Source organism: Hypomesus transpacificus, unplaced genomic scaffold (assembly GCF_021917145.1).
Source record: "Hypomesus transpacificus isolate Combined female unplaced genomic scaffold, fHypTra1 scaffold_61, whole genome shotgun sequence".
Classification (NCBI taxonomy): domain Eukaryota; kingdom Metazoa; phylum Chordata; class Actinopteri; order Osmeriformes; family Osmeridae; genus Hypomesus; species Hypomesus transpacificus.
This window is the reverse complement of record NW_025814034.1, coordinates 420,171-443,348: the sequence shown is the minus strand read 5'-3', so window position 1 is coordinate 443,348 and position 23,178 is coordinate 420,171. Positions and strand designations below refer to the sequence as shown.

Here is a 23,178-nt window from a genome sequence, read left to right as displayed (position 1 = left end):
CACACTACTGTGGTGATAACCTTGAGCTAGCTGGGTTGATACGGCTAATACTGTTTATATACATACACTTTCAAAGTAGGATACAACTTAAGGCCTCAGACTCACTGACAGTAGGCTTTCCACGCGCCAAAGATAATACCGGAGTCTCTGGGGGTCAGTTTGCTTACTGCGATGGTGGTTGTGTCCATATCCGTAGTAGAGAGATCAACAGCCGATTAGTGAATAAGCCTACTTTAAGGCCGGTTGCCCTGATCAAGCATACAATTCTTACCTGCGTACGAGATGCACGCCATTGACCGCTTAGCGCTCGAGGATCCAGGGAACGGAACATGCACATTTCTAAATTCGGAGTGAGCTCTAACGAGTCAATCTTCCTGCCACCCAATCAAATTGTTTTCCAGCCGGGGATAAACACAAGTGTCTCGGGCCCCAACATTACCCAGAAACAGACGTCAGAGAAATCTCTCTCGTTCTCTTTTTTTGCACTCTCTCTCTTTTTCCTCTTAAAGTATTGGCGATAGCGCGCCTCAGCGTCTCTGCGGGGCTATTAAACTGTACCGGAGAAGATGTGACACCAAAAAAGAGCAAATGTGATACAAAAAAAAACCGAAACACACTTCCCTTCCCTCCTGCCTGATAACCCACGTTGACACCCCTGTAGAGCTCCCCGCCACGCCCACACACTCTCACACACACACACTCTCAAAAACTCTCCCTCGACACGGAACACACACACACGCGCGTACACACTCAGCGAGCGCACACAGACCTGCATACACACTCAGCGAGCACACACACACACACACACTCAGGGGACGACCACCTGAGTAGTGATGACAATAAGACAGACAGTGCCTCTGTGCCTCCTGTGTGTCGATGACAGGTTGGAAAGTGAGAAAGAGTGATTAGAGTACGAGGGGGGGGGGGGGCACTTTGGTTTATCGGTGTGTGTGTGTGTGGGTGCGTGCCTGCGTGTGTTTGCACGTGTGTGTGTGTGAGAGAAACACCTGCCTTCTCCGAGTTCATGCTAATTCAAGCTAGCAGGGGGCTCGGAGATGAACCTCCACTTCCAACAGCTAGCATATGGAAGCTGTGATCACAGGTAGGACACGGCCTAACACAGAGAGAGAAAGCGAGCGAGAGAGAGACTAAGGCAAGCAAAGTGAGACGAGGTTGTGTGTGTGTGTGTGTGTGTGTGTGTCTGTGTGTGCGTGTGAGCGTTGAACTCTGAGACTCCAGTTCCCCGCTGGCAGGATTAGAGAAAGCTCCATAGCAGTTGTTGAGGCTGTTTACTCAAACCCAGCAGTCAACCGCTCCCTCTGTCTCTCTGTCTGTCTCTCTCTCTCTCTCCCACTCTCTCTGGCTTTCTCTCCCTCTCCCCCTCTTCCCTTCTCTCTCCCTCTCTGTCCACGTCCTCCTTCTGTCTCTGTCTGTCTCTTCCTCTGTCGCCGTCCCGCTCTCCCTCCCCTTCTGTCGCTCTCTCTCTCTCTCTCTCTCTCTCTCTCTCTCGACTCTCTCTGTCTTGCTCTTTCTCCTCATCCATCCTCCCTCCCTTCTGTCATCAATCCCCTGCCTGGCTTCGCTCCTCTCTTCCCCTCTCAGGCTCTCTCCCCCACTCTCAGGTTCCCCATTGAGCCACTGAAAGACTACCCCCCCTCCCTCCCTCCATCCCTATAGGAGCGTATAGGAGAGGGCCTTGACTACAGACTAGGGGCTTAACACACCATGGACACGCCCGGCCACACAAACACAGGCACACAGACTCCAATGGAGAGTATTATGCACTGACAGGTGGATGGTGAGGGGTGCACACAGTTGGATGTTGGGTTACGTGTGTCTTTCACCTCAGGTGTGACTTTGTGTATGGTGAATGTGTGTGTGTGTGTGTGAGTGGGGAGGTGGGTTTACATGCGAACAGGTTGCAGGATAATCCTGGAGCTCTGTACCTGAGCTTGAAAATATGGTCCCAGCACCGTCACCCAGCTTTTGGGTGCGGTCTGAGGAGAATATCTCCAGGATCTCTACTTGATGTCGTGTGCATTGGCACAGGAAAGTGATATTGTTTTTGTTTGAGGGGGGGGGGGGGGGGGGACTCGAGTGCGCTCGAAGTAAAACACAGTGTCAGGTGATCCCAAAGGTACTGCCCTAGCAACCCCGCGCGGTTGTTTGCGTGTTGCCGAATGTGTCTCGAACGGGAACGCCGCGCGTCTGCTCTCGAGTCCTGTCGTCTCCCCTGACGTGGAGAGGCGGTCGACGTCGGAGCCTCACACCCTTTCCCTGCTCCTCGCCGTCCCTCCGCCTCCCTTTCTTTCCGTGTCTTTCTCTTTTGTTTTTCTTCCGTCACCCTCTCGCTCGCTCTCCCGTCTGCTCCTCGACTGTTTTCGTCTCACTGAGCGTCGGCAAGTGTGTGTGTGTGTGTGTGCGTGTCAGTTGACGTGCGTGTCACGGGAACTCCTGTCCATCTCAGAGGCTGAGCTCGTGTGGCAGCTGGGTGTTCATCGGTGCTGCTGTGATTGGACGTCAGTGGGCCAATGAAGGCTCTCCGTCCAAACAGACACCCGCACACACGGACACGACCAAGTTGCAGACGTGCACCCAGACACCCCAACACACACACAGGTCTGTTTCCAAACACACACAGACACGTCCGCATCGCGCGCAAATGTGCACAGTCACTGTACTGTTCACCAGATTTGTAAAGGACTTCCCTCAAAAAGAGGTTCGACAACATTTCACAGCTGCACCACAATGTCAGTCACACTCTATAACGAGGATACGCTGGAGCACTGGACCAGACTAGACAATCAAATCCACCATCCGCAGGGTTTAGATTTCACAAACCAGGAAAAATGTCATTTATTCAGTGTAATTCCGATTTAAAAACCTTTTAAAGTCCACTTGAGGATTTACTCTCGAAAACTTGATGTTAAAACACATTAAAAGACGGCTGGCATGGCAACAAGCTTACACACACACACACACACACGCACACACACACACACACAGACTGACTCATAGCTTTGGTAATAAATGCATTCATTTTCTGCCTCAGCAGCAGTAATGCAGACTCTACAGGCAATCACACAGAGCTATTCTGTTGAATCAACACATTACAGACATAAAACACAGCTAGCTTGTAATCCCTGTTTCAAATTAGCGCCGAGGCACAAAAAAACGTTATTAAATGTCATCAGGGGGGAGATTTCCACGTAATGGCTTTCTTGGCCTCGAACATGTTGGCTTTAACTCTAAAGCTTGGTGAATAGACTGTTTACGCTCCTGGGGCCACAGTCAGGGCAGAAGACGCACTTTATTGTTCAACTTAGTTCAAAAGGAGAGGAGAAATGAGGGAAGAAATACTGGAAGACACCGGAAAGGGGGTTGGGAGACCATCTGTTCAGAACATGGCAACCCGCTGACAGGACACACTGCTTGCCATATGTATGTCCCCTAAAGAGTGACACCAGCAGGGGCAGGGTGGAGAGAGAGATGAAAAGGGGGGGGGGGGGGAGGAGGAGAAAGTTAAGCAGCTGACTGCGACAGCGAGCTCGAGATCCAGAGGACCATTTCTCTTCATCAGGTGTCTTTGTGCCCAGAACTGGCCCCTCCCTATTTCTGTCCGGGTGTTGCTAAGCAACGCACCTGCCAATCATTCATTTCCCTGGAGGGAGGCGGGCTCTGTGCGCATCAACAGAAGGAAGTGACTGAGCAGAAAAGATTGTTTAGAGAAGGAAACTGGAGACAGAGCAAGAGAGAGAGAGAGCGAGAGCAAGAGAGAGAGAGAAGTGGATGGAAAGACAGGGAGGGGGAGAGGGATGGATGGATGAATAGATGGATGGATAGATGTTGCTCATGGAGCCATATCCCAGCGGGATAGCAGATGAGAAGAGAGGAGGAAGAGGGGGAGGATGGGTGGTGGAGGGGGAGCAAATACTAACAAATAAACAAACTCAGTCAGTCAGAGTCGGAGGGGGAGAGGGAGGGAGAGAGAGAGAGAGAGCGCGTTTACACACGAACGCTCTCCGGAGCTTGTTACGGCGGAGGCGAGAGGAATAAGAGGGAGATGCCAAACAAGGGCGGGAAAAAAATCAACACAAACAATTAAATGGGGGAGAAAAACAAACAATACAAATTCGGTTCCACTCGGTGACAGCGACATGCACCTGTGTTTGGCAGCCTGCCACGCATGTGTACGTGCATGCTGGCGATGGCTGGGTTCTGTATTGACTAATCTGAACTGCAGCTCTGTTGACGATAAGGACGTGCGTCTCTCTATCCAACTTCGCCTAACCAAGCAGCTCGCTGAACCTGTCACATGTGGAAACTGTCATGTCTGGTCGTGCTGATAGCAGGGAGGTAGACAATAGTGGCCTGGATAAGTCTATGCAGGCCGGACACGGAGAGACATGGGGAGCGAGAGAGAGAGAGGGAAAGAGAATGTGAGAGAGAGAGACAGAGAGAGGGAGACAGAGAGAGAGAGCCAGAGGGAGAGAGCCAGAGAGGGAGAGAGAAAGACAAAACAGACAGGGAGAGAGAGAGAGAGAGAGAGAGAGAGAGAGAGAGAGAGAGAGAGAGAGAAAGAGAGAGAGAGAGAGAGGGGGGGGGGGGGGAAAGGGGGGGAGAGAAAGAGAGAGAGAGAGAGAGAGAGAGAGAGAGAGAGAGAGAGAGAGAGAGAGAAAGGGAGAGAGAGACAGACAAAGAAAGGAAGAGAGAGCGCGACGGGCCGAAGCACTCCGCTGCTCTCTTTCAAAACTATTCTGAAAACTTAGACGTGCCCATCGAGCTGTAAGAAGTGAAAAAACTGAAAGAAAAATCAATATGAGAGACATATCCTGAGAGGCACACACTCACAGATGCACACTGACACACACACGTGCGCGCACACATACAGACACATACTTTGCAGTCTTGTTGTTTTGGGGGAAGATGTTGTTGTCGGCGGACAGGACAGGACTGTGTGTGTTTTCGCACAGTGATTTGAACACGCAGCTGACTTGGTTTACGTGTGTGTGTGTGTTTTCGTGCGTGTGTGTGTGTGTACAGGTGCTAAGGAGGTGAATGCCAGCGGCAAGACCTTCACGGTGCGCAACTCCTTGCAGCTGCGGGTTGACAGGAACGATGACGGCGTGGCCTACACCTGCAAGGTGGACCATGTAGCCCTGACCCAGTCACCGCAACAGGCCACCGAGGTCCTGGAGGTCCACTGTGAGTATACACACAGGCACACACACACAGACACACACACAAACACGCTTGAAAAAACTCACATACAGATTTGACGACACACAGCCATATACCCAGACCATGGCAGGCACACACATTTTCTTGTGGAACTGATTGATGACATGTTGCCGGTTCCCCCCTCTCTTTTTCTGTCAGATGCCCCTCGTGTGGAGATCACAAACTCGCTGACCTTCCCTCAGGAAGGCCAGTATCTGAAGCTGGAGTGCGTGTCCAAAGGAAATCCCTCGTAAGTGCCCCCCCTCGTCATCGTCATCATCAGCATCATCACGGTAGCCACAGTACTGAACTGTAGATGTCAACCCGCCTAACCCCTCCACCTTCCCCCCCCACCCCCCAGGCCGGACCCCGTCATGTGGACCAAGGACGGGGGCGAGCTGCCCGACCCGGAGCGCATGATCGTGGAGGGACGCGAGCTCACCTTCACCTCCCTCAACAAGACGGACAACGGCACCTACCGCTGCGAAGCCACCAACCACCTGGGCACCAGCAGTGCCGAATACATCCTCTACGTCTACGGTGAGCGGCGGGACACACACACCCACACACACACACAGACAGAAACGTAGAGACCCAGACAAAGAAATATGTGACGGAGGCAGATTGTTTTAGTGCAGTGTTGTTCGGGAACGCGAGGAACGTTACAGAGGAAGATAAGTGAATCCCGGGAACGCCTGAGGAGGAGGAAGAGGAGGAGGAGAGGTAAGAGAAGGAGCGTGGGGGGGATCCAGAGCCCTCCTCCTCTCCGCTGTTTCGGCGATGACATCCGTCAGGAGTAATAACGCTTCCGAGCGGAGAGCAGAAGCGAGACTTTTCCCTCACCCCTGTTTTTCTGAAGGGTTTAGGAAGACGGCGGGAGGTGGGGGGCGGGGGGGGGGGGGGGGGCGGGAGGGGAGGGGAGGGGAGGGGAGAAGGGAGAAGGGAGAAGGCAGTCATGTTTAAAGACGGGTTCTGTTATCGTGGGAAGAGCGGGGGGAGGAGAGAGAAATAATCAAAAAGATCGAGAAGAAAGAGCTCCTTTTTAGTTTCCCTGTTTGAGAAAGAGAGTGGTTGGAGAATCAGCCTTCTTGGTTTCAGCTCTTCTGATGTGAGATACTGATATCCCTGCGGGCATGGGCTTTTGTTACAGTGTTGGTTCTTCCTACTGTGTCTGTAGGGTAGATCTGTAGGTGGATTGAGACTTAGAAAAAAAATTACAAGGCTAGAATGAACTCATGCATTTGGGATTGCCAGTTCCAACCAGGTCCTAAGAGGACAGGCGCTTGCAAGGGGAGAGATAGCTGAACTGGTGCAAACCAACATAGCCCAGTGTCCAAGCAGACCTTGGAGACAGCCAAAGTCTTGACGGGGATTCTTTTTAAGAGTAGGAACAGGAGATAGCAGAACAGACCTGTGGAAATAACACCGGTCAAAACCTTCAACGTATTTCAAAGTGTGCTCCATTGGTATATTGGTGTCTGTACAATTAATCAGATGAGTTTGCTTTTTTCATAATAAAACATAGGAAAATTCTCAACCAGGAACAAAATGGTTTAACCCTTGTTAGGTTTAGTTTGACTGTGTCTTGGAAATAACCAATGCTGGAGTCAGTGCAAATGGATTCCCAAGTTGAATTAAACTGCATTATTTTGGAACTATTTCAACATGAAAGCCCCAAGCTGAAGTTAGGAGTCCATTCAAACACCAATTATAACAGTTGGAAGACAACTATGAAGTACCTAGAGGGGATGAAATGAGAAACGAAGAAAGTGGAAAAGTGTAAACAAGCCAAACACTGAATATCCAGAATGATGATGAGGCCATTTGGAAAAAGTTGATCTGTCTTTTATGTTACTTGAAGTGAGCCTAAGGGCATTCAATGAATGCTGATTCCTACGATACCACAATTCTAGCCCTTCACAAAACAAGCCCAACATCTTTGCTCTTTGTTGATCCCAAAAGAGGTTTGAAATTTGCAGAGATTTGGGCACATAACTCTTCATGACTAGATTTTTCTTTTTTTCAGGTCTAGACTCATAAAACCTTCAGCTAGATACTCAGCCAAATTAAATCCGGCGTATTAAACATTCTGCATTTTTTTTCTTCTATATTCCTCTTTCTCCTCCTTGAAGGTCTTGAGCAGATTCAATTAGACCTGTCTATGTGACGTGCATAAAGTATTTCCTCCTTCAACGTACAGTCAAATGCCAGCTCAGTGTAACAATAAGAGTAACCGACACACTTAATGATGTTGATGCTATAAAGCAGACAACTACCTCCACCACTCGAGAAGGTAATTGGGAATCGCAGCTATGGCGTCTTGTCTGTATTCATTACCCGTTCCTTTGAAATGGCACACAGGTTCCCCTACCCTTCATCGGCGATTAACACACCTTTTAGCTCTTCGCAATGGTCGCCATCATTCCTGAAAATGCCTTTTTGATGGTTTGCCGAAAACGTACTCATTTTTTTTCCCCCTCCCTATTCATGCTCTTCTCCAGACGAGCACTTAGCTGCTCGGTGATTCACGCCAAGGCTGAAATGTCACCCGGGCGCTGAGGATGCTGGGGCCTCAGAAGTAGTGCCTTGGCCAATTAAAAGCCTCCAGCTCTCTCTGTAATAAGGAGGCAGACATTAAGGTAAAAGGCAAGGTTCTGCTGTAACCCCATTAACTTTGTCACACAATATTTCAGTTCTATATTTAACAAGATGCTTTCATGGGCCAAAGTGAGAAATATGACTTCGGATAAAATAAAACAAAATTAACGCAGTGTTCCATTTTAAAGTAAAAAGTCAATTACGCCTGAGAACATGGAATTAAAATAGCAGGTAAATGTTCACATTTTAAGTAATTACGCAATACTTATTCAGAGCGGTTGATGGTGGATAGTAAATTCAGGTAGAAGCTGCCAGGGACAACCAAAGAAAGATTCTATCATTTATAATTAAGTCAATAAATGAAAAATATTTTGCTGTGAAGCAAGGGTTTATCTGGATATTTTGAAATGAGCATTGTGGAATTCCACTACCCTGTCAATGTTATCCACTTCACTGGCTGTGTGAGGTCATCAGTGTGCAGCTTGTTATGGACTGGCCTTATCAAAGCATGCCGACTTGTCTCTCCTTAGCCTTTATCTAAACTGGGCTCCGTGCAAAACAGCCTTGATGGCTAAATGCTAACTTCATCTCTGAACATTAATCATGGTAATAGGCACTGGATAAAGTTGAATCTTATCCTTAGCTCTTATCGTCCTAACCTCGTTAAAGCCCCATGGTTGGTAGCACTATGCTTACACCCGATATGCTAATATGCTAATACCACAACAAAGGGAAAGGCCAGACAAAGCTTTGAAATCTCGGCTTCCATTTTGTTTTGTGTTCCCGACCAATGAATAAATCATATGGAGCTCCACTTCCTGGTGATGCGTCTTGCCTTCAAAACCTGACTGGCGTGACCTTTGACCCCTCTGTCGCTGTTAGTATTCTAACAGCCTCAAGCAGGAGCCCTGTGAGTTAACTTTCAAACTCTGGTATCCAGGATTCGACAGGAATAGAATGGTGAAGGATTGTCTTAAACGGTGTTGTGCACACGTCCAAGGGATTTGAAACTGTGGCCCATGTCAATGTTGGGGGAGTAGTTCATTTTTTCGTTTTCTGTTATGAACTGTTTTATTGGCAGCGTCTGTATGTATGCTGCACACAATTTTGTTTCTCATGTTTTAATCTATCATTTGAGTTTTCCATCCTCATATTTATATAGCCTAGAATCATACAAATATATAAATATATATCATGTTGATTTTGTTGATTTGACGTCATCGTTGTTTTGTCTGTCTCTCCATCTGTCCATCCGTTCATATGTTTGTTTTTGTTTCTTTGTGTGTATGTGTATCGTCTGCGTCCCATTCCCTAGAGGTCCCCACCACCCCGCCTCCACCCACCACTCCTCCCCCCCATCCCACCCCTCCAGACACCGCCGTCCTCTTAGACAGCCACGCCTCAGACCGCACCGTCACCGACGAGAGAGGTACAGTACCCCCCACCCACTCCCCCCCACCCCCCCTGCATATACCCACACCAGTGCACACCTCTCTCCCCGCACCCACCCTTCCCCCATCTTCTGTCTCCTCCGTCCACCGCAGCCCTGGTCCTCCTTCTCTCTCCTCCTTCTCGCTCGCACCGTCCGGGGCAGTGCTCCTCTACATACGCGAGACATCTGTTTGTCTCTCTCTCGGTCTCTCTCTCTCACTCTCTGTCTCCTTTCTCTGTCTCCTTTCTCTCTGTCTCTCTCTCTGTCTTTCTCTCAGTCTCTCTCTCTGTCTCTGTCTCTCTCTGTCTCTCTCTCTGTCTTTCTCTCAGTCTCTCTCTCTGTCTCTCTCTCTGTCTCTATCTCTCTCTCTGTCTCTGTCTCCTTTCTCTCTCTCTCTGTCTCTATCTATCTCTCTCTCTGTCTCTCTCTCTCTGTCATCCCACCCCACTTTTCTGTCGTTCGTACCTCATCCACAATCTGCCACCCGTTTCAATGTGTCCGTCTTTTGGCGTTTCTCCCCAACGTAATGGATCTCCCGTACCCTGGCATTACCTCTCCCCTGCCTCACGCCCATTCTCTTCCCACTTCTCTCTCATCTCATTATCGCTCCTTCCCTTTCTCTTCCCCTCCAAGTGTGCCTGTGCTCTCCACCGAGATTTTGCCGAGGACGTCTCTCTCTCTCTCTCATTCTCTCTCCATCTCTCTTTCTCTCTCTCCCCCTCTCTCTCTTTCTCTCTCTCTGTCTCTCTCTCCATCTGTCTCTCCAATCAGCTTACCCTCTTTTTAACACTCCTACTCCAACTCCTGTCAGTTCGCCCGAAAACGCCTATTTCCTGATTCTTGCCGAGTCATGTTGTCCTGTTCGTGTGTGTTACCTCGGTCTCTTCCACCCTTCCACTGGCGATTAACTGATCTTTCAGCTGTCCGCCGTGCCTGTCCCAGTGTCTGTTTACCTGAACCCCAACTTCCTGGTCCTCAGTTATTTTTCTCTGCACCAAAGAGTTCCCTTTTTCTTTCCATTCATCCTTCTCTCCTTCCCTCCACGTCTCTTGGGAGATTCCCCCCTAGGGATTCAGAGCTCTGTGATGTCCTGTCGGTTCCTTCATCCCTCTCTTCTTTCCCCCCCGTCCTGTTCGGATGCGTGTTTGTCTAGCCGCCCTGTTGACTGGAGGTTTCAGGGACACGGGTTCTCCGATGCCACAGCCAGAAGCCGACGCCTTCTCCCTGCGCGCTCGGAATACCCTCATTTCACACAGTCTCATTTATTACCTTCCACAGGTTCTCCCCCCACCCCCACCCCAAGCAAATAACGCCATAAGCTCGCTTCTAATCCATTTTCCTCTTTTTTAATCAAGTTCTTTCAGTTTTTTTTGGGGGGGGGGGGGGGATGTGTGGCTCGGCTCCACGGCAAACATATGCTACAGCGAGTTATGTCTTTACCTACTACTCTTCCTCCGTTTCTCCTCTCTCCTCTGTCATACTTGTGCTGTGTCCTGAGGGACAGACAGGCATACAGACAGACAGGTTGAGCCAACGACAGGCTGTCGCTAGACTATATTGCATCACGTCGGTTGACCCAGTGACAACCATGGTCTGCTACTATTGGAGCCACCGACGCCCCCTTCGCGCGACGACGGCAAAAGGCGACTTTGCAAACTTGTCGAAGTGAGACGCGCTCTGCCGCGAGCTTGGCAGTCAAGGTGTCCCCTGTGCAAAACAATAAAGTGATTTGGAGTGTATCGCGCCGCACGTGGCTTTTATGTAAATATATGTACATAATCATGCATATACACGCGGCGCGCGAGTCGCACTGTATCTCCGCGGTGCGGGCCCTCATGTTTATGGACGACGTGGAGGCACGTGCGTGTGCCCTTGACCACCCTTCTGTCCGCGCCATATCCCGGAGATGGCAGACTGACCCGGGGGGAGGGAGGTGGTGGAGGGAAAAGGGGGGGGGGGGGGGGGGGTGGTGAGGGGGGGGGACGCAGTCATCTCTCAAATCCGGGCGAACGTAACAAGTTCTCCTCTCAGCGTTGGCATGTTGACACAGCCGGCGCCGACGTCTGGGGAAATTGCCGCGGCACGCCATGTTGATTCGACGGCTGTATATCTGTTTGACATGTGGACAGGATGGAGCCCTCCGGAGAGAAGTCCCAAGGTCCCCCCACGCGGGGCTTCTTTTAGCACATCAGATACAGACACGGGGAGCCGGCTTGCCCAGAGAGAGACAGGCTGACAGCCGCTGTTTGTGGTGGGGGATGCCTCTGCGCAGGTCTCCTCGAGCTGGCGAGCGTTGTCTTTCCTCTGGGAGGCTCTCAAGGTGCCAGGGGCTCCACACGGTGCCAACGCTGGCTGTGCTCCACCCACACCCCACCCATTTCAAAGCTCTTTCTCTTTCTCTGGTTTTCTCTCTCGCGCGTACACACACACACACATATACACACGTTGTCGCTCTCCGGCTCTCTCCCCCCCCCACCCCTAGCCGAGCTTAATGGCTGTAATAACTCTTGCACAGGGTATCAGGGGGGCCTTACGATGTCATCAATGCCCCTCCCCCCCCCGCCCGCGCCTCTCTCTCCTTCCAACCTCCCCTCGCCCCCGTCCCCCCCGTCCCCTCTTAGCTCCTTCTAAAATCTGCCAAATGCATTTTTATGGCTTGCAAATTAGCTTTGACCTTCGGAAGCTGAAAGGTTGAGTAAAGCACAAGGGTTTCCGGGGTGTTTAAAATATTTACGACTCACTTTTCATAATCAGTGCTCCGCTGGCCAACTTCTTCCAGCCCATATCGCCCCGGAGAAAGGCCCGCTGCGAGGCCTGCGGCGATTAGTCATGCCTAGTGTCACGGTCTGCAGAAAACCGTGGTGTGGAAATAAAATCCATCCACTTTTTTTTCAGTGGGGGACATTCGTTTTTTTTCCAGGACCATTAGTACTTTCCAGCCATGAAAGAAAGAAAATAAAGGGAATAAAAGAGAAGTAAAAGAGAAGTAGAACCTTGAGCTGGTGGGAGTTCAGAACACAGGAATTATGGCTGTATTGTTATGGTCTTTTCTTCCCCTTAGAGTCTCAACCGTCACTCAGTTGAGGTTACCTTGGTAATACATGGCCCATTATGGTCTGCTGCATAGACTTAATAACACATCAAATTCCCCTTAAAAAACCCTAAAGAACCTTCTGTCCTCCCATAAAGCGTAGCTAGTGTATCGAAGGAGCTGATTGGGGTTGGCACTTTTTCAAGGTCTAGGACAAAAAAGCGCTGCACTTTAGGTAAAATTATTAAATAAATTCAAATATGAGAAACAGTGCCCCCACTTTTATCTGAACTCCTGGGCTTTCCTACAGCTCGAGTTTGATGTGGTTTCACTAAATAAGCCAAGGAGGAAGGCCCGCCTCTGCGAAGGCAATTGGCTGGAACAGAATTGATGGCATACAATTGTCTGGAAAGTAAGCGGGTCACTCCAAAAATTAGAAATGTACATTATACTGGCACTGAGCTGCTTACTGAGCGTCAAAACAACTCTTAGAGGACATCAGTAGAATGCAAAACTTGTCTATAGGGAATAAAATCCATTTTTATTTTGAAACGAAATTATACCCTGACTAGTTTGAGTGTCGAGTCAAATTGAATGTAGCTACTAAGTAGGTCATAATCGATGAATGTACTTGATTTCTACATATTCTAATGTTGTGGTAATGCTTTCATGGTTCTCAAATTTAAACAGCCTATTTCCTTTGTAGAAAAGTCAGCCATCCAGTATTTTGTATTGCTGTTTAGGCTTGTTTTGACAGCAAAAGCCACTAGTTTTCACACTGTGGCATGCCCCCATGACAACACCTTGAAATGAAAGAAAAACACAATAATTCATGCATGCTGTTCCACAGGTAACAATATGGGCCTACAATACAAAGGAGAACTCCAGTTGCTTCCAATAAGCTGTGGTGGGAATAACACCTCAGGAAGCTTTAATGAGCTGAGTTTAGAAAATGTGTTTGTTTGTGCATCGCGTTTGAAATGAATGGCAGCCAATAGATTCTTTGGAATCAGGCTGTTCCCTTGTTTCAGCCCCAGCCTCATTCCCAGCCCCAGCCCCAGCCTCAGCCCCGGCTACATGCAACTGGATTGGGCCTCTTCTTTTCGTCCTCTCTAGGAATCCGCCCGAAAATGGAATGACTCACGTCCTAATAGACGGTGTGTCTTTATGTGTTTAACCCCGCTTCACCTGTTTAGGCGGTGTTTGGCTGAGGCCACAGCCCTCGAGTTGGAGCTCAATAGGCACGCGAACACTTTCCATTCCTGAGAGGCCTTCTAACGACGCGTCTTCATTCTCATCGATCAGGGTTTTAATGGAGGGGAGATCCAGGGCACCGAGAATACGACGGGGAGGAGTCTCCGGAGGTTTGAGAGACTATGGGCTGACGAGGCAACTCGCCATCTTTCAAATGGAAAAGAGCTGGGTTGCAACCCACATCCCTGGAGAAGGAAGAAAAAATGGTGGCGGTGGTGGTGGTGGGGGGGGCGAGGTGGTTAAATATTGAGACAACGGACCCTGAGTGCCACCTTCCCTCCCTCGCTCTCTCTTCCTGTGTTTCTTCCACCCCTCCACCTCCCTCGTTTTTAAAAAAGCGAGGTAGCAGGGGAGGAATTAAAGCGTAATGCAAAGGTCCTTCCACTTAGGCGGCAGGCCCGGGTTATTGATGACCTGTCACACTGAGACGCTTCAGGATAAAATTATCGGGACGATTTGGAATAAAGCGCAGGACAGAACCCGAGAAATCATTACACGTCCTGGGGCGCCTGTAAGAATTACACGCAATATTCCCTCTATTCATTACGTCTTAGCAGTAAAGGACACTGCAAGGAATCCTGGATCACACAGGCACACAGAGAGAAAGAGAAGTAGGCCTAATTTGCTGAAAAGGGCCATTACGTTCTTTCTTTTTTTCTCTTTTTTTTGTTGACTTCACTCGGTTTCTCTGCTCAGGGAACGAGGTTTATGGCGGTGGTGATGTCATTGTTTCCGAGGCGACCGCTGACCTCTGAGAGAACTCAGGTGTCGGGGGTAGAGATTGATTGTCTGGACAGGTGACAGGCGGATGTGCCTGAGTCAGCCGAGCCAGTTCATTAGGGTTATTGGCAACGATCAAATCAATGCAGAGACGTCAAGCGTCATCTGTGTGGTCAGTGATTGATTGGACAGGTTTAGCGCCTTAAGCGCGCGGTGCCGAAGAGCGTGTGCCATGGAATATCCATGATCAATGTGTCCTGTTTGTTAACTCGACGTGTGTAGCCGGCTCTGGCGGTTGATTCGTTTGTGTTATACCAATGTTGTTGCGTTGCCTTTGATTTGGTTCTGTGTTATTCTTGCTAATCGGTCTGTCAGCTTTATCCGGAGTTTCGTGGTTGCTGGCCGAGTGCAAGGTGGGGGTTAGATAATCAAGCCATGTCCTTCTAGACAGGACAGCTTTGTTGAATAATTAGTAGAAGTAATTTGTTTTCAGAATCTAATTAATTCACTCTGACCCAGCACGGGGCAGGAGGCACACAAAACACACACACACACACACCAGCTCTAGCTGTTGCTCACACTCCAAATCCCAGGTCCCACCCATGTGTGTGAGCGCATAACCGTATGGCACTCGAGCTATTTGTATGCATGAAAGGGGATATGTGTGCTGTGTGTGTGTGTGTGTGTGTGTGTGTCGGAGTGTGTGTGACTGTGCCCACGTGTGTTTCTCCTGGCCCTGTGCTGGTGTCTCGTAGGAGCCCTTAATCTTGGCTGCAGTGCCAGCTCATGCATTAGATGCAAATTGCTGAATTTCCAGCCTCAGCCCCCCAAAAAACTGGATCGTAATTGACTTATTGAACTGTCAAGTCTGCAGACTGGAGGTTCTTTTTTATCCGTTCACTCTAACAACCAGTGGGACTAGGCTCAACAAGATTTGGATATGTGTGGTAATGTGAAACCATGGCATGTGCATATTTTACATTTACTGGAGCCTGGCTAGCCATAAATGTGCAAGGCCATAATTCTGAGACTGGCACTTATCTGTAAGACTAGCTGCATCCAATAATCCAACACAACAGGATTTCAGACAAACATTGCTTTACTTTACTAAACTGTACACCGTATTGCTGTCTGTCTCTCCCTCCCCCTCTCTCTCTCTCTCTCTCTCTCTCTCTCTCTCTCTCTCGCTCTCTCTCTCTCTCTCTCTCTCTCGCTCTCTCTTTCTCCCTCTCCCTCCCTCTCTCTCTCTCTCTCTCTCTCTCTCTCTCTCTCTCTCTCTCTCTCTCTCTCTCTCTCTCTCTCTCTCTCTCTCTTCATCTTCCTCTCCCTCTCCCTCTCTCTCTCTGTCCCCGCTCTCTATCTGTCTGTGTCTCTCTGCCCTCCTGTTATTCCCAAACACACACCGAAACACACGGACGCACACGCTGACCCACAGCCCTATCACACAAGGACGTCGCAGGACTAAAAGCCCACGGTGAGGCGACTGGTGCCGTATCGATCGGAGGCACCGAGGCCCGTGATTCATGAGCCCATATCAGAGACGGAGGCGCGCCGGAGAAAAAGAAACACTTTTTTTTCCTCCCAGTTCCAAACGGAGACAGCGATACTTTCGGGCGTGCAAGCGGCTAGAATTCCAATCTTCACCGAGCCAGGTGGTGGTGGTGTTTGGTGGGTGTGTGGTGGGGGGGGGGGGGGGGGGGGGGGGGGGAGTGTGTGTGTGTGTGGAGGGGGGGGAGGGGCGATGCAGCCAAACGTCACGCCGGCCATTGAAAGACCCTTGTAAGGAGCGTGTGTGGATATGATGGAGAGCAGGCCTTGATTAAATCAGGTGGTCGATTGGGCTTGCGGCTCACACACACACACACACACACTGTGTCTGTCTCTCCTGTGGTCAGGGCTGCGGCCATGCTCCCACAGACGAGGGGGAAAGTCATCCAACAGACAGGGCTAGACAGGCAAAAACAATTTAGCATTTATAAGATCACTCTGTGTGTGTGCCTACATGTGGGTCTGTTTGTGTGTGTTCATGTGTGTGTGGCCTCGCTCCCTCGAGGACCTCTTTTGGGGTCCTGCCCATCACTTCTCCATTACGGGGGTCTCCGACAGTGTCGTGGCCCACTCCAGCTGAGCTCCTGATTAGATAATTGAGCTTTCACTTGAACTAATATCTCTGCTAATAAGCTCATCTCTCCGTCTCATTGCTCCCCTTTATCAGCTTTTAGAAAACTCATCAGTGGCTAATGATTGTTTGGTTTGCTCTCGTTCCGCTCCGAATGGGCAAAATGTTTGCTGAACCAATGAAGGTTTGAACTCAGGTACAACCCCAGGCTTCTCCTGTCACCTGACAGACATGCTCCTTGGAATGGGTCACTGGGTTACTTTGTGTTACTGGATTACTAGGTTCATCTGTGCTACTGGGTCACTGAGCGTTACCGGGTCGTCACTGTGTGTTATGGGAATACTGTGTACTGGCCTGGTCATGGTTTGTTACTGGCTAACTGTCTTAGTGTGCGTTACGGGATTTCTGGGTTATTCTGTGTTACTGGGCCACTGGGTGTTACTAGGTTTATGTGTGTTACTGGCTGAATGTGATGTGTGTTACTGGGTAGGGTACGTGTTTGTTACTGGGCGAATGTGTTACTGGGTACATGTGTGTTACTGGGCAAATGTGTTACTGGGTACATGTGTGTTACCTAGTAAATGTGTTACTGGGTGCATTACTTGGAGTGTGCATTAAATGGCCATCAGGTTCACCCCCATCCATAATGGGAATAGACACAAGTGGATGTAGATACACGCCATAGAGAGGCACTAGCGTGGTTAATCCTGGACGACCCAGTCAACCCCTCTCCCCACCACCCCCCCCAAACACAAACACACACCTACACCTGTTAGCACATCAACACACACCAGACACCCCTGCGACGCAGCGCTGTTCAATCCACTCAGGCAGACCTAGATAGACCTGCAGACTGACCTGTCCATGTCACCCTGCCGCTCCGTGTCAAAATAACTTTGAAGGTGCAGGTGAGAGGTTGGGGCTGTGGGTGGGAGGGAGGGAGGGGTCAGAGTTATGGTTTGTCGGTGGACACTGGAGTGAGGAACAGCAGAGAACCGCCTTGAACTCGTTTCATTTTATTAAATGAGCCCAACTCACGAGGCCAGACATCCACTGGAGGATTATAAATATTAAAACCGCGAGTTTGCGCTGCAGCGCTCCAATATTAAATCACACGGCGAAGAACGTCTGTGGCCTTATTAAAAGATAATGTGTTCTGGAGAGGGAGAAATGTATCACCTCTCCTTCCCTCCCGCTGTCCCTAGCTCGCCGCCCCGTCCTGGTTTCACTGGAACATCTCTCGGTCGCCCTTTTCTTTGTCTCGTTTCCACTCTTTGTATCGGTCTGTCTCTTTCTCTTCCCCCTCTCTCTCTGTCTGTCTCTCTCTGTCCTCCACTGAGCACTGTAGTCACAAAGAGAAAACATGGACAGACAGACATGCAGGCAGTAGGATCAATATTCAGAAAGACATTAATAGTCAGGCAGGCTGAAAGAGAGCGACCAACAAGGAGGGAGGGAGGGAGGGAGGGAGGGAGGGAGGGCGGGCAGAGCAGGTCATGCCATGTGTGTATCTAGATATCAGAATGAGTAGCTAAATAGCAGGCCGCTATTCCAGCTATCTGGTGGCAACATTCCTGTAACGTTCACTTTGCCGACCGAGCATGACCACGACACAGTGAGACTACAGAGAGAGTGTGTGTTAGAGAGAGACAAAGAGAGTGGGGTGCGTGTATATGTGTGTGCGTGTGTGAGAGAGAGAGAGAGAGAGAGAGACAGAGAGAGAGAGAGAGAGAGAGAGAGAGAGAGAGAGAGAGAGAGAGAGAGAGAGAGAGAGAGAGAGAGAGAGACGGTTAGACATAGTGTGTATGTGTGTGTGCTCCCGAGTGTGCGTGTGTGTGTGGCATGTCTCCACGGGGAAGCGGTCATGTGTGACAGCCAGGTCACTCGGACCGTAGACGGTTATGAAGCGAGACGGAGCCAGCTGTTCATCTCATACCCACGGAGAGAGAAAAGACGGCGAGAAAGAGGATAAAGGGACGTTCTGCAGGGTTAAAGGCAGAGAATAGAGAGAGGGTCAGGAATGGAAGAGTGAAGGATAACATAGGGAGAGGCCAAAAAAACAACAACAAAAAAACGTCTGGCAGTTCTCCACTCTGTTAGTCCATCTTCTACTCTGTCAATTCTTCCAACTGTGGTTTGACCTTGCTTTCCTAATTAGTAATGCACACACACACACTCACACAGGCACTCTCTATTTCTCTCTCACACACACAAGCAGTCACCTGCTATATTGACACGGTCTGTGTGCAGAGCCGTCCAGAGCTGAAGGATGAGGAGATGAGAGCTAATTTCTCCACTCCCTCTGACTGTTATGAATAATACAGGCAATTTTATGATCCATCTTTCTCTCCATCTCTCCCCCTCCCTCCCTCCATCCATCTCCACATCTCTCCCTCCCTCCATTTCCCCTCTCCTCAGCTCCTCCACCTGCCTAATGCCCGGCTGGAAAGTTGGCACTTACATGTATCTCTGCCTCATTCCGTTTCTCCCGTCTCTCCGCTCGTGCCCTTTCGATTCGTCTCTCTCCTGGTTCCGTCTCTTCAGTCACGCCCTCTTTTTCGCGTTCCCTTCAACTTCGCCTCCCTCCACCTCTCCCGGTCCATGCCAGCCGCGACCTGCGTGAAAAGGTTCTTCCCCCAACTTTGTGTGCGTGTGTGACATCGAGACAAAGGCCTTTGGGATTGAGTTCCGAAGGTAAGGGAAGGGACATGATGAAGGCACATGGGGACGAGTCTTGGCAGGATCCTCCCCCACGAAGGTGCTGTTCTGTATTCATGGTCCGGCTGTGCTATCTCATCTCCTTTCAGAGCTCAGCTGGGGTTCTGAAGCCACCATGTTAAACTCAAATCACTCTCCCCACAATCACTCTATCTGACTCAGAAACAGTAGTACCCCCCCCCCCCCCCCCCATGAAAAAAAAACATTTTTCATTTTATTTACATTTTCCATGTGATGATTTATTTACTGCGTTCCGTTGCCCTGGTTTGCATGTCTGGGACTTCTCAAGCTCTACGGGGGGCGTCTGAATAATTCACTCCTCTTTCCTGTTCCTTTCTCATTCGCTTTTACTCCATTTTGCAGCACTGTGTGTGTGGGGTTGTGTGTGTGTATGGTGGGGGTACGTGTGTGTGTGGCTGCTCTCTCCTGCGTGTCAATGCGGTGTCAGCCTCTCTGCGTTTCATTATTCTCTCTGAGATGGGCTGCTCCCACTGCAGGAGGTGGAGGGGGACGAAATGACAGCACCTCAGAATGCTTATCAGCATGAAAGAGCAGGAAATAATCTTCCCTTCCTTCCTTCCTCTCTATATCTCTCTCTCTCTCCCTTTCTTATCTGTCTCTCGGTCCCTTCTCTTCTCTCTCCACTATTTTTCACGTCCAACCATTTCTCCCTCCTCTCTCTCTCTCTCTCTCTCTCTCTCTCCCTCCTCTCTCTCTCTCTCTCTCTCTCTCTCTCTCTCTCTCTCTCTCTCTCTCTCTCTCTCTCTCTCTCTCTCTGCAGATCCCAATGCCCTTGGACCACATGGCCCAGATCATGCTCTCATTGGTGGAGTGGTGGCAGTCGTGGTCTTTGTCACCTTGTGTTTGATTATAGTTTTGGGACGCTACCTGGCAAGGCATAAAGGTAAGACTAGTAGCTGTTGTTGAAAAATTGTCCCCACAAACCGCCTTTACTGGTATCAGACGAGTTGCCGTGTTATCTGTCACCAATAAAGATGCTTTGTGGGGACGTATAATTGTACAGTTTGATAAAGCCATAGGCCAAATGTATCAAACTCTGTAAAAGAATCCATAAGATAATTTATATGGAGAAAACTGGTACGTACATTTATCTTCATAAATACTCATTTACTTAATGATTGAGTCAACTTCAGTGTTTTTTTAACCTTACATGGTTGTTGAAACTAGTCTGGTTTTTAAGCAAATGTCTCCTTAAACTATTTCTGAACCCTGATCCTTGTGAAGAGAAAAGGCAACAAAAGAAAAAATGAAAAAGAGAAAATTATACAAGCAAGTTCAGGTTCGGGTTACTTTATTTGTATCAGAAGGTAGATTTTGTTTGCAGGCAGATGAGAGTGAATGAATGAATGCCTTTATTGTCATTGCACATAACAACGAAAATTCAAATTGCACTTTCCCTGAGAGAGAGAGATGCTAAGATGGAGATGGAGACTGCAAACAAAATCGACCTCCTGGTACAAATGAAGTAACCCGAGCCCTGACCCTTTGTGAATAATTTTACAGAATGTGAAAAGCAGACATTTTAGAGTTATTATATACTGAAAAAGAGGATTGGAGGAGAGTTTTCTGAGGTGACCTTGGGAGGTCCCAAACAAGTCCAGGCTGCTTCAATATAGAGACATGATTACAGCAGTCAATGTTGTGCGTGCTGAGGTGCATCAACGATGACCTGAAAGGACCACATATAGACCATGTAAACTTGGATCATTCCTGCATGATATCTCTCTTGGCCTTTGGGCCACGTTGTCCGCATATCACAAAGACTCAAAAACATAGCGTACGCATGTCGTCTAAACGCGGTATCTAACGCTAAACCTTTCTTCATCCGAAACTCGGAAAATGGCTTCCAAACGTCGTCTGTTTGGAAGCCATTTTGTGCGTATGCTCCTTAGTACATTCTCGCTATGCTGTTTGAAGTGTTTTCGTGACCATGCGAGATGAGTTTGTTTTTTTCCACCATGTGTTTCCATAGGAACATACTTGACAAATGAGGCCAAAGGAGCAGATGACGCACCGGATGCAGACACTGCCATCATCAACGCTGAAGGCAACCACGCACATGCAGAGGAAAAGAAAGAGTACTTCATTTAGACTGCAGAGAGCACTGCGCTGCTCCCATCTTTTCTCTCCCTCTCTTCCTCTCTCCCTCTTCCTCTCTCCCTCTTCCCATCCTCTTTCCCTCCAATCTCTCCAAATCTCGCTTTCCCTTACCGTCTCTCTGTCTCCTTCCTCCTTCCTTCCTTCCTTCTCTCTTCGTGTGGCTGTCCACTGCCCCTGCTGCGTCACCAAGGAAACCCTGGGCAGACTGTAGAGTGAGAAGGCCCCTCCACATTTCCTATCTTTTGTTGAATTTCTTTTTTATCAGTCCATCCTGTTCTTCAGCTGTTTTGTTTTTTGTTTGTTTTTTTACAGGCAGCTCCTCGCTGCCGGAGCTGTGTCTGCCTTCAACCGAATTTTATATTTTTTTCGTCTTCTCTGTGAAATAAATATCTTATGGATATGCATATCCACCTGAGGCCACCTCAAACATCTTATTCCGTTTCACCGCTACAGCCCTCTCTCTCTCTTTCACCTTCTCTCTCTCTCTCTTTCTCTCTCTCTACACACACACACACACTCTCACATACACACACATACACACAAACAAATCTCCCCCCGTCTCCACAGACAGACCCTCTCACGTTTACATGGTGCCTAAATATACAGACGCCCATTGATCTTCTGTCAATGCCTTCATTTGGTGTCCGTCAGTAACAATGTAAAAATCCTTTCTGATTTTTATCTTCATTGTTTCATTGCTTAAACTCACGGCTCTTAATTCTACAATTTAAATCGTCGTTTTTTTTTTCGAATGAGACTATGCTTTTTACGCCTTATAAACATACGTCTTTTACATTGAGTATGGAGCATTTAGCAAATGTCATTTCCCCCCCACGCTCACTATCCTCTCAATAGAACTGTACCAGAGGAGTTACCCCTTGTAAGATAAGATGAAGGATTTTGTGTAACACTGTAGCAAGGCTTGTGAGATATGTGTATAATATGCTCTACATCATTAGCTTCTAGGCGAGGAATTCCTGGTAGTAAGACAGAGAGCCGACATTATCGACATGAACACCAAAAAGGTACGAAAGAGATGCTGGATGAAAAAAAAAAAAAAAGCTATGTCAAGTGAACACAATCAAACTTGTATGACCATTTGCTTACCTGCTATGTATATCCATGTTACTTTGTCTGTATATTACTGCACTGTGCAGGCCAACGCATAGCTACACCAACACTCTCACCGCGACACAACATGTTCTGTGAGATATGTAGAGTCAGGTGAGTTTGGGGATTGGATGTGAACATGTTACAGCTTTCCATGGCGAAGGTTGGGTACCCCTAAGTTATTGAAGACATCCCACATCTTTCAAGAAGGTCTGTTGCGGTAAGGTAAATCTTTTATTAACACATCAAAGCATCGTGAGAGTGCTTTTTTACCTGTGACCTGGCCTTCCACCGACCCCACCCCCCCAAAAGAAATTGAAAGAGCGAGGACAAATATAGAAGCACAAAATGATCCCGTCGGTAAAGTAACTTATCTGCCAACAGTTAAATTGCCTCAGGAATAGTTTAGCTAGTCAAACAAGTGGAGACAAATTGGCTGTCCTTGATTCCATTTAGAAATATACGTCTTTGGATAATCGAAAATCCTTCATAACAGAATACGCCTCGTCAGTGTTTTTATACAAAATGTGTCTTTTATTTCATTTTTGGGTTCATATGATTCTAAGCTCCCCTGTTGATACAGCTGTATATTGCGTCTGCTAAATGTGGTAAATAGTGAAAATTGTTGTTAGATTTTGGAATCCCTTATACCTTCAAATTTGTATATTAGCCAATTTATCTATTGCCATACGAATCTCTTTTATTTGCCATTGCTAGATTCTTTAATTACAACTTGACAGATTTATTTTACATTAGCACAAGACAGCATGTACATACTGTGTAATTACTAAACTTTGGTAAAAACGTATCAGGCACGCTTTTCTGTATTTGCATTCCAGCTTTCATCTTTGAATT

The 23,178-nt window shown here is 48.5% G+C and overlaps 1 protein-coding gene across 1 annotated transcript in view; it reads left to right on the top strand.

The window, feature by feature from the left end:
• The window catches only part of LOC124465873 (cell adhesion molecule 2-like), a 43,880-nt gene extending 20,969 nt beyond the window's left edge, over positions 1 to 22,911 (top strand). Inside the window, exons 4-9 of the mRNA XM_047017509.1 lie at positions 5,044 to 5,205; positions 5,380 to 5,470; positions 5,582 to 5,760; positions 9,134 to 9,247; positions 19,874 to 19,996; positions 21,086 to 22,911. Of these exons, the coding sequence (XP_046873465.1) occupies positions 5,044 to 5,205; positions 5,380 to 5,470; positions 5,582 to 5,760; positions 9,134 to 9,247; positions 19,874 to 19,996; positions 21,086 to 21,204 (788 nt within the window). The 3' untranslated portion in view covers positions 21,205 to 22,911. The remainder of the gene's footprint in view (positions 1 to 5,043; positions 5,206 to 5,379; positions 5,471 to 5,581; positions 5,761 to 9,133; positions 9,248 to 19,873; positions 19,997 to 21,085) is intronic.
• Positions 22,912 to 23,178: the final 267 nt, after the last annotated feature.